The following is an 11,702-nucleotide window of genomic DNA, read 5'->3' as shown; positions in this document are numbered from 1 at the left end:
TTTCTTTTGGGATTTTTGACACTGTGGCAGCAGCGCAGAAGCCATCGCTGTCGCTTATCAGATGTCGCACAGCAATATACGACGGCGTCGACGTTGGCGTTGGCGTCGCCCAAGCACAAGCTGGGATCTGGGCGATCGACGCGTCGCATGCCGCCCGCACGCGCTGCTGCCAGCAGCGACGCTGACGCCGACGTCGCCGCCAGCAAAGTTTACCGTGTGGCGAGTCGACGGCACTCATTAAATTCAATACAAATTTTAGTCGCTGAGTTCAGCTCAACGTCGCTGGTTTAGGCATAAAGCAAAGCTCGTTAACCAAGCCCTGTTTAAAAAAAAAAAATAAACAACAACAACAACAATAGACAATAGACAGTTGCAAACGTTTGCCATGTTGTTGCTGCTGTAGAATCGCCACAGTTACAAATAGAAAAAAAAAACGTGCCTAAATATCACATCCTGGCTGCAAGCGTGTATTAAGAAATTGAAATATAACTTGCCTAAAGTGAGTTTCCCGTTACCGGTTGTGTGTGTGTGTGTGCGTATGCGACTGTGTGTGTGTGTGTCTGTGTGGCTTTTACTACTAATTTCATTAAAGACATGTAAATTAAATCAAATTCGCGTTTGACGTGAAATTTGTTTGGGCTCTCGTATGTGCATCGCACTCTCTCTTTCGCTCACGCTCTCACTGACAATTACTCTCTCCATGTGTGTGTGTGTGTGTGTGTGTGTGTGTGTGCTTGTTTGATTGTATTGTTGTTCATACTTTGTTGTTTGTGTGTTGCGTGCCAGCGACATCCTACAAACTAACGTACTACAAATTGTTCACGTTCATAACACTTATGCTATTTGCATATTTTTTTTTTCTGGTTTCTGGTTTTTATTTATTTACCTACATATTTATTTATGTACCTTTTTTTTTGCTCTTTTGTGTCATTGACTTGATTAATGATATATGTGCTGATTTTTAAGTTGGTTTTTTGTTGATTTTTTTTTCTGTGATGATATTTTGTTTTTATATTTTTGCGTGATGATTTTTGATTTTAGTCTTCTTTTGTTGCGTGCTTTTTGATTAATTTACATTTTTTTTTATATATTTTATTTTGTTGGGGAAGTTTTTTTTCCTGTTATTTTGATTGCCAAATTAGTGTCTAATTTATCAAAGCGATCTGTTCCCATTTTCTGTTTTGTTTACGGAGTCGCCGCACACGTCGCTTGTTGGAACTGCCGCAATTTTAGACTGTTTAAGTCCCCATAAATAAAACATTGTCTATTCAAAGTCACACACACACACACGCAGCTCTCCAAGTGTGTGTGTGTGTGTGTGCAACTATATTTAGCTCTTTATTTTATCAATGAATTGCGCATAAATAAAACCTAAAGTCGCTTTATTTTCTATTTTTTTTTTACTGTTTTTTTCCAACTAATTGTATTTAATTATTTTCAATTTAGAGCTGAGCTAAAGCACAGCTTAATTTATATGATGTGTGGTATGCCGCACACGGCTTTGCCGCCCCCAATGTACACACCCCCACCTCCCGTATACCCCCTGCCCACCGATACACCCCCTAAGCCAACCTTATATGTGAATATGCCTTTATATCTGCGTATCGTCGCGATGTATCTCACAGATAGGCATGCAATCAATAACTTAATGGACAATTCAGAGCGCCGTAGTCGTGTATGTGTGAGTGTGTCTGAATGTGAGTCTGTGTGTGTGTGTGTGTTTCGGTGGGTGTGTGAAAAGTTTTGTCAGCAGCCGGAAATGGGTAAAAATATGATTAGAGACGGCCCGGCAAATTTCCAGCAAATTTCCCGCAAATTGAATTTGTTTTATTAACTGGCAAAGCTTGTTTTCACAGCAGCCGGTTTGCGCCGCGCAAGCCGCGCAACGCCGCTCAACGCCGCACAGCAGCGCATCACGCTGGCAAATCTAATAAGTTAATTTTCATTTATATATATATTTTTTTACTGTCTATCACTGCGTCGGCAAGTCCATTATTGTGTTAATCTGTCCGAGCTCAGAATTTCCTGCATCAACTCTATGGGGTATACGGGGCATAAAAATCTATACAAATCGTAAAATATTACTTAGAAACCTGCAAGAAATGCTATATACCGATTAATTAAGTAAAAGACTTTAAGCCCAAGGCAAATTGGTAGCTAAATTTGAACTTCGTCCAAGCTTGGCTTTAACCAGACATAGTCAAAAAAATCTAGTAATTCGGACCACAGTTATATATGCTTTGAAGCTGTAATTCCTACCTAAAAGTTCTTTATTTTGATATTTTTGAAAAAACAAGTATTGGTTGTGCTTTTATTTTGGCTCAGAACCTATTGCTCTTTCTATAGATCTCTACAAATCAACATTTAGATTAATGGATTTATATTAATTTATAGAGTTATATAAGCTTACAGGAAATTAATATTTTAATAAACAACCCAAAAAAACATGTTTATTTTTAATAAACATAGCTTTAAGGCTGACAAACTTATTCCCAACAATAGAGAAAAGCACACTTCGTGTATATATATTTTTCATCGTGAAGCTCTGCAAAATACACCGTGGAAGCTTTCCATATTTTAAGTGGCAAAACATGCCAGATGCGAGAAAAGCTGAATTTTAATATACATCTTTTAACTGATTTGAAATTGTCGTGCAATCCACTAAATCAAATTTATTATGCAAAATTATCGTAAGAATATCTAGAAAAAACCGCGATAAAATTCGTCGCACTTGGCAGAACCATAAAGTCTGTTCGATTAGCCGATCGACACATTGTCTTTAAGTACAATTGTCTAAGCGACAGTTAGTTAATATGCCAGATCACGACACTTCCTGGTTAGCGAGACCCAGCTAAGGCCACAATACGGCCAATACCCAGACCCAAAATAGTGCATCGACATGTTTGTCTAGCTGTAATTGAGCAATTGACCTCAATGGAAATGCTTACGCTTTTGCCCCAACTTTTGTTGTTGTTGGGGTACAACGCACGTTTCTGAAAAGTTGGATGACATTGATGGCACTACGAGACCTATAGAAGTAACTGTAGACCGCAGCACTACAAGCATATGCTTATATCTGGTAATGCATGCTAATTACTCAGTTGCTTTCGAGCCGAACCAAAGCATAAGACTCTTTGATGATAGTTTCAATGTTGTTTCTAATGTTTTCTATACCTCAAATCAATTGAGTTTTATATACGCGAATGGAATTTACCTGATAGAAGAGTCAGATTAGAGATTGCGAAATAAAATAAGGTTTTCAATTATCTTTAACATTATATACACCTACGCAATGACGTTTATTTAACTAAATTATTTTGGCTATCGCCTCTCTATGCGATTTTCACGAGTTGAAGTAAGCTTAATAGATTTATGTTATTTTTTAGTGATGTGTTATAATACATTTGATGTCAATCGATTTGTTTTATTACACTCTTGATCTCTTTACTCTTTTCTGCCTCTCTCTTTCACATTCTTATTCTCTCTTTTTTTGCCACTTTTGCTCGCTCTCAAGTATTACCTTTCTATGCGGTTTTTACGGTCTTAAGTTGTTATTAAAATTTATTCTTATGCTCTTTCGTTTTACGAATGTGAATACCCTTGATTTTTGCATATCATACGTGTATATGCCAATGTAGCTGATTGGCTTTTTTCTTTTATCTACACCCTATGAAATTACTTTTGCATTTCATTTATATCTATATACTACTCTCCTACAAAAGAGGGAATATCTGATAAAGTGCAACAATGTGAAACCGAACAGCGCTGAAAATTACTGGAGTAATTACAAAATTGCATAGTAATCGGTGTGATGAATGTTATTAATTTCAAAGATATCGTTTTTGACAAAATCGCGAAAATATTTCAAGTTCAGCTTTTGTTTTTTTTTTTTTTTTTAATAAAAAGAGAGAGTATTACTGCAATCAAGCTTAATTGCTTTTGCTTAGACTTAATTTTAGCTAAATTAAATCAGTTTTTAAAGCGGTGATGGGGGGTGTGGACGTTTGATTATTGTATTGTTTTCATTAATTTTTATTTATTTAGTTTTTCGGAAATACTAGACTAGTGGTTCGTTAAGTTTCTGCGTTTTGGATAATGCGATCTAGAGATTTGATTTATATGCAAATCGCTGGCAAAAATATTTGGCTAGCCGAACTAAACAAAAAAGAAAAAAAAACTAAGCCGCAATTAAAGGCAATTTAGAAATTTTATTCGCGAGCAAATCGCGAAAAAACTACGATTTAGGAGCCGAACAAAGCATGATAATGATCTTGTGCATGTGTGTGTATCTGAAAAAGACCCATGTGTGTGTGTGTCACACACTCACACACGTGCACACGCTGGCATTCTAGTCCAAATAGACAGGCAGACGCTATAATTAAGCCAAGCTTGAACTGAGTTGTCTTTGGGCGGCAGCGACAGTGGCAGCGGCAGCGTTGACGGAAGTTGAAGATTAAAACGGCCAGCAATGCACTTTATGGGTCGCTAGAGTTGCGTGTGTGTGTGTGTGTGTGTGTGTATACGTGTGAGTGTGTGTGCATATGTATATGTGTGTGAGTGTGCGTGTGTGTGACTGTCAAGGTCAATTAGCCGTGCTTAATTTCTGTCACTTTTAATGGATGCTAACAAAAAGTAGTTGCCAAGTTTTCATAAGAGTCAGCCGAAATAAATGTTGTTTTTATACCCTGAACCCATTAAAAATGGGTATAAAGGGTATTTTGATTTTATGAAAAGTTTGTAACAGGGTGAAGCAGCCGCGACCCCACCAGAACCCTTCAGAGCTAAAAACTTGTAAAGTGAACATAGGTCCTAATAGAGCTCTCTCTGTATGGGTCTATTTGCCCCGTTTCCAAGCGATCAATAAAAATCTAATGCTAAATCCGGTTTTTTGAGCAAATCTCTTAGGTTTAAAGAGCTAGAGTCAACAAATTTAAAATGTAGCTTCTTGAATAGTATCTGCAGATCAAGTACCTTTCATTTCATAGTCCCTCCCCCTAGCACGATCTACACTTAGTATTGGTAGGAGAAGTTCGGGGTATCCCCTAGTCGGGCACTTTTGTGTAGAGCACTCTTATTTGCTTTATACCCTGAAGTATGATACGACACAATATGATATACATAAGAATTTTTGTTGTAAGCTATCAATCCAAATATTATATTTCAAATGCGTTTTTCTAAGATATGGCATAATATGATATAAAATAAAATCATATATATCAGTGTGTTTCAGCATATAAGAATATTATTTTTATTATTTACGGTATAAGTTGTAGTTATAAACTATGAATCCAAATATTATATTTCAATGAGCTTTGATATGACAGATATGACATATTATAATATAACATGATATCATATATGTTAGCGCATTTCAGCATACTATAAGAATATTATTTTAATTATTAATAATATAAAATAAAGTTCTAAACTATTAATCAAACTTTTTTGTTGCAATGCTCTTTGGCTAAGACAATACAATAGCCTGGGACTAGAACCCGGATCCTCGTCGTTCAGTTTATTATAGACATTAGACATATGTTAGCGTAGGTCTAAGAATATTAAAAAAAATCATAAAGTTTTCATGCCATTATTATTAAAGTTATTTGAGTATAAAAAAAAAACAAAACAGTTTATTTCTGGAAATTCTATTGTGCATATGGTTTATGAGGCTGCAATTCTTAAATTCTTCTTCCATTAAAATATAATTAATAGTTGTTATACTATGTACCGTGATTCTCAGGCAATTAAGTTTATTGTGCATCTCGCTCTACGTATTATTCCAATCAATGTTTATTTTTCTTAATTGCTTTAAAACCGGTTTCAAAATGATTTTGAACAGGACTTCAAATATTTGATTCAGATGGTTTTTTGATTGATTGAGACTTTAAACTTTTGTTATGCTTCATGACGAATCCTCATTCTTTCACAAAAAAAAAAAAAAACACAATATTCTATATATACAAATAAAAAGATATGTAAGCAATTACGAGCAAAACGAGACTTGAAAAGAAAACAATATTTGTTGGCCCTTAGATGACTAATTTCGTAGTTTTCCTAATTAATTATGAAGGCAGATTATCGCGTTTTATATAAATAAATAAATGAATTAAGTCAGATTGAGGTACAAATTGAACCTGTTTTGACGGGGTAATCTTTATGTAGCTATAGTAAGTAAATAAAATGTAAAATTGGGTAAGCCTCTCAGCTGAATCAGAATCAAATCTAATTGGCACACATTAAACCTCGGCTATGCCATTATCCTATGATCTGAAAAGGCGAGTTGTTTTTGTCGCATAAAGACTAAATGCCTCATTTAGCTCCAGGTACTTGAACTAATTGAAAGTATGTCTAAAGTGTCTGTTAAACTGCGAGTGAGAGATGGAGATAGAGGGAAAAAGAACGTCAAATGGCGACAATAAAAGACAAAGTCAGGTGGTAAAACAATTTGGGGAATACCAAAAAAATTGATATACATATATATACACGCGCCAAGATAAGCAATTCGAGACAGTTCGAGTGACACAAATGTAATTAGGTTTTCGATTGCTCGTAATGCGATGAAAATGCGTCGTGTTCTACAAGTCCGGGCAAATGTCTTGTCAAAATAAACGAGTCTGCATCGGAAATTGACAAACAGCTGCCGAGCATTATATCGATAAAGGCAAAGAAAAAAGCAGTACTGAGTAATTGATAATGATAATTGATAATGATAACCACAGCAGCCGGCCAGCCAGAGGCAGAGCCCCAGGCACGGGCCCAGGCCGTGTCAGTCGAAGTTGCCGTTGACGTTAACGTTAATGTTGATGTCAGCGTAGCGCTTGATTGACACTCGCTCGTAGCATTTATAGACTAGGAAGAGTCGGCAAAAGAGCAAAGGCAAAACATAAAGCGAAACGAGGGGCAAACCCCGAAAGCCAGAACCCAAAACAGAAATACAAACGAAATACTTTCGCTGGCGATTGTCACTGGCAAATAATCCAATCAGAATAAGTGGGAGATGCGCACGAAAATAGAATGACAACCAAAAATGTGACAGCGGACAGAGTGGCGGGGGGCTGGCGGCAAGTGAAGCTTGAATGACCCCAACCCACCTGTCCCCACACCCCCGGCTCGACCACGATTAATACTCATGCTGTTAAGCAGAAAATTAGAGAAGCGAAACGACTTGCGATCACAACACGACCTACTGAATGATCGATTACAGTATGTATGTTGCGATGATGGATTCTGTGGAATGCAGATTAGACATGCATTTCAGAATGTCTACGGTATGCATAGCATAGGGCAGGGGTGTGCTTGTGTGTGTGTTTGTTTGTTAAAGACATATAGACAAACGCATGAAGAGCTACTTATATAGTTCCTCTTAAAGATAATCATGTGTATGTATTATATACTATTTGTATGTTTGTGTATTTACTTTTAAGTTTCAGTTATAATTTTAAGTTCTAGTCAAGCTTTATAAATAGCTACGTAAAGTGCATTTAGTGAAAATACCAGATAAAGGTTGAAAGGAGGGCATTCAAAGTCTGTCATTTTCGAATATTTCTTTTTTTAATATATTGTAATCGAAGTTCGAGTTATAATTTTAAGTTATAGTTAAGTTTTATAAATACCTATACAAAATACATTTGGGGTAAAGACCAGATTTTGATTTAAATTTGTATACCCCAGCCAAAGAGCGTATTCAGAGTCTGTCATTTTCGACATTCTTTTAATATATTGTAATTTCTTGAACGCGCCTATCTCCATCTAACCGTCTCTCACTATCTGTTGTTCAGTTTCTATTGTCGTTCAGTCCTCCCAGTTTTTAGATCTTAGCATTCAATGGACTTTGCTACATCTGCTTCTTTTTGCAGCTGACAGTATATATGACTTATACATTTTATTAGCGGTCAAAGCAATGCTTATTAAATGGAAAAACTTGTGTATTTATAAATATCACGATTATAAGTCTCATGTACGTGTTATTGGCTGTTATAGAAAATTTGTATGGAATGGCAGAGAAATTTAACGATTGCATACATAAATATTGCCTTTAAAAAGGTCTTGATTACAAGCCAAAAACATGTTATTTTACAGTGTTTCCAGTTGATTACAAATTGTGGATAGCGAATAAAACTCAGATTATGATATTAAATAGCTAAGTTATTGTTTATAGAGCTAAACTTGTGTAACTAAACACATATGTGATCAATATTTTAGAGCTTTAACGAGCGCTCTCTTGAATGTCGCCGTTCTAAGAGATTCTCATGGTCTCAATTAAGGAAATACGAACTGTTTTCTGTCTTATCTGGGTGGATAGAAGCTTAGCAAATCTGGCTTACGATATCAAATAGCTGAATTGTTTTGACATTGTGAAATTGAATACAAACTCGATCCGTGGTCAAAAGCTTCAACCAGCCCTCTCTAAAATAAGCCCTTCTATGAGATTCTCATGGTCTCAAGTAAGGCTTGTAGAATTTTTATGAATATCTTTAGAAAAGTCAAGGTGTTAGGTTGAGCGTGCTTATCGCCGATGTGCAATTTCGTTTACCCTTTCCTCTCTCAAATATCGGCTTTCTAACAGATTTTCATGTCATATTTTATTGCTTTATTTAAATAGATACGATTATGTCACCCAAGGACGGCGGTGGCATTGACCTCACCAAGCACAACAACAAATATACGCTCAGCCACACCACAACGCCGCCAGGCACGCAGCTGGGCCAGGAGAAGGCTACCGATGGCAGCGGTGAAAAGACAGCCACGCCAACGGCCAAGCGCACCTGGCGCGAGAAGCTGCGCCTGGTGGCCAACAACATCACGGTGGAGCCCATACTAGCGGCATATATTATGCCCAGTGTGCTCTCGAATCTGGCCACGCAGAACCTCAACTTAGAGAAGGCGTGTCGTGTGAACATGGCCTACGGAGACGAGATCTGCGATGCGCTCACCCGCCGCCAAACGGCCAACTACACGCTGTGAGTGAGCTTCCCGTTCTCTATATCTCTTTCTCTCTCCTCTCTCTTTCTCTCTCTCTCTCTCTCGACAACAATTTAATTCTTTAATTCTCTATCTGCAGCGAGGAGGAGACAGTGCAACAGATGGTCGCTCGGATGGCCGCATGGAAGACGGTGATTCAGTCGCTGTTTCCCTGCCTTCTGATCCTGTTCTGGGGCTCGTGGAGCGATCGCCATCGCCGTCGCAAGCCGTGCATCCTTATACCAGTGGTTGGTGAGTTCCTCGGCGTTGTCGGCCTTATGCTCTGTGTCTACTTTGAGAACGCGCCAATGGAGGCGGCCGCTCTAACGGAGGCCATTTTTCCATCGCTCAGCGGTGGCTGGTTCACCATGCTGATGGGCGTCTTTAGCTACATTGCGGATATAACCACCGAGGAGGAGCGCACCCTGCGCATCGGCATACTCAACGTCTGCTTCTCGGTGGGCGTGCCCATTGGCATGGCCTTTAGCGGTGTCCTGCTCAAGTAGGTGCTCTAATTGGCCCAGCTGGATAGCTCTCCCGATTAATTCCGTCTCCTCTTTCCAGGCAAATCGGGTTCTATGGCGTATTCTCCATCTCGGCGGCCTTCTACGTGCTGGCCTTTGTGTATGGCTTCTTTTTTCTGGAAGAGCCCGTGGCACGACCCGAAAAGACCGCCCCGCAGAAGAGTCTGCTGGCGGATTTCTTCGACAAGGAGCATGTGGTGCAAACCTTCCGTGTGGCCTTCAAAAAGGGCGAGAATCAGCGTCGTCAGCGGGTCATCCTCTTGATGATTGTCGTCATGGTGATCATTGGGCCACTTCATGGCGAGATGGCAGTCACGTATCTGTTCACGCGCTTCCGGTTCAACTGGTCCGAGGTGGAGTTCAGCTTCTTCTCCACCTATGCAATGTTCACGGGCCTCATTGGCGTCATCTTCTGTGTGGGCATACTCTCGCACAAGCTGAATATCGATGATGCGCTGGTGGGCGTGCTCTCCAGCACCTCAAAGATATTGTCGTCCTTTGTGTACGCCTTTGCCACGCTGCCGTGGCACATGTATCTGGGCGGACTGGTTGAGATCTTTAATGGCACCGCGTTCATAGCCATGCGCTCGATAGCCACCAAGCTGGTGTCCAAGGATGAGCTGGGTAAGGTCAATTCGCTGTTTGGCGTCGCCGAGGCACTCATGCCCATGGTCTTTGCGCCCATGTATACGACTCTGTACGCGGCCACGCTCCGGGTGCTGCCGGGCGCCTTCTTTCTACTCGGCGGCGGCCTAACTGTCTTCTCCGTGGGCATCTTTCTGTGAGTATAGATCCGTACGTATAGCTACTCACTCTTGATACACCTTGACCTTTTCCTTGCAGTTGGATGTACCGCTTCCAGGTGCGGCAGCGTCGCAACGAGTCGCGCTCGGACACGGAGCACGGCTCCATACGAGAGCCTAATGGCAACATCAATGCCGTCGAGGCTCTGGCTCTGGCCAGCGAGGCCAAGGGCCAGCTGAATGGCATCATTGCAAATGTGATACACGAGTCCCTGGAACATGCTGAGGCACATTCAAGCCCAACGGCAACGGCGACGGTGACGCGGCAAAATGGCATTGAGAATCGTGGCTATGTGCAGGACGCACTGGATGCCAAGGTCAAAGATACCTAGAAGCACGTACCCGTCTGCTATATGTATATATATATATATATATATATATACACACATATATATATATATATATATATATATATATATATGCATCTTATATATATTGTATAATTATTCTGTACCTACTTATTATGCCGGCCTGCGAATCGAACCGCGATCGCCCTTTGAAGTGCCTCCAAATCGGTGGAGCAGGTCGCGTATTATCTGTACCTACGTATCGTACGATCTGTAAATTGTTTAGCTCTAAGTCAAGAAAAATTTGTAATATTTTTTTTTGGATCGAATTTGCTATACTACGTTTTTTTTTCTGTGCGTCTTTGTACTATTATATTTTTTTTGTGCTTAGATTTAAGACTGTAAAAGTATTGAATAAATTTAATAACGTCCAATCGGGGCTTGACCTTTGCATAGCGGAAGTGGCCGCAGGATATGTCGGAAAACGACACCGCCTATTTGGACAATGGAACACTGTAATCAGTTTTTGTGGCAACTGCGCCGCGACAATTACACACACAAATAACACAACCCAAACCAGGCCGAGAGACTGCTGTCCAAAATGTCCTGGCTGCCTGGCTGCTGCCTGGCTGACTGGCTGGCTGGACGACCGGCCTATCGCGCACTTCCTGTCCGCCGGAAAGGGAACAACGGCCGCACAATTGGTTTGCTCATGTCGCTGATAATTGTCGTTTGCGTTGCACAAAACGGATGAGTGCTGTTTTCCCTACTTCGGGCATATTAGCTATGACCAGAGCTAAGCGCTTTTCTGGTACTAAGCTCAGGTAAACTTGAACCTCTTACGAAAGCAACGTTTTCTCGTTTAAAACGCAACGAATTTCAATTTAGGATTCGATTTTTCAGAATTAAACGATATTAATCGTTTTTCGATTGTGTCAATTAATGATCGTCAAATCTCTTGGCTTGTCCCTTGGCAATCATCATATATGTTCTGCTGACCATTCTTTCAGAATTTACCCAGCGCCAGCATTTTAATTTAATAATCGATAATTTAGAGTTAATCGATAAACAGAGACTTTCGCTTGATTTCGCTCGATGATCGTCGAGCAAATTAACGCACATTATAC

The 11,702-nt window shown here is 39.7% G+C and overlaps 1 protein-coding gene across 1 annotated transcript; it reads left to right on the top strand.

The window, feature by feature from the left end:
• The first annotated feature begins 286 nt into the window (after nt 1-286).
• On the top strand, nt 287-10,648 carry LOC115766342 (solute carrier family 46 member 3). Its single transcript, XM_030710236.1, has 5 exons — nt 287-499; nt 8,603-8,960; nt 9,062-9,463; nt 9,526-10,266; nt 10,329-10,648. Exons 2-5 carry the CDS (start codon nt 8,611-8,613, stop codon nt 10,618-10,620), a joined length of 1,785 nt encoding a protein of 594 aa, XP_030566096.1. The 5' UTR covers nt 287-499; nt 8,603-8,610; the 3' UTR covers nt 10,621-10,648.
• The last annotated feature ends 1,054 nt before the right edge of the window (nt 10,649-11,702 follow it).

This window comes from Drosophila novamexicana, unplaced genomic scaffold, assembly GCF_003285875.2.
Source record: "Drosophila novamexicana strain 15010-1031.04,08,12 unplaced genomic scaffold, DnovRS2.1 tig00001089-arrow-arrow-pilon, whole genome shotgun sequence".
Lineage (NCBI taxonomy): Eukaryota > Metazoa > Arthropoda > Insecta > Diptera > Drosophilidae > Drosophila > Drosophila novamexicana.
The sequence above is the reverse complement of the archived record's forward strand: the minus strand, read 5'-3'. Positions and strand labels throughout refer to the sequence as shown.

What these genes read in the sequence shown, in the direction of transcription:
- LOC115766342 (XM_030710236.1), top strand. Translation starts at nt 8,611, where the DNA reads ATGTCACCCAAGGACGGCGGTGGCATTGACCTCACCAAGCACAACAAC. An exon ending in TTTAGCGGTGTCCTGCTCAA is followed by an intron (nt 9,464 to 9,525) that starts GTAGGTGCTCTA and finishes TCCTCTTTCCAG; the next exon opens with GCAAATCGGGTTCTATGGCG. An exon ending in TTCTCCGTGGGCATCTTTCT is followed by an intron (nt 10,267 to 10,328) that starts GTGAGTATAGAT and finishes TTTTCCTTGCAG; the next exon opens with TTGGATGTACCGCTTCCAGG.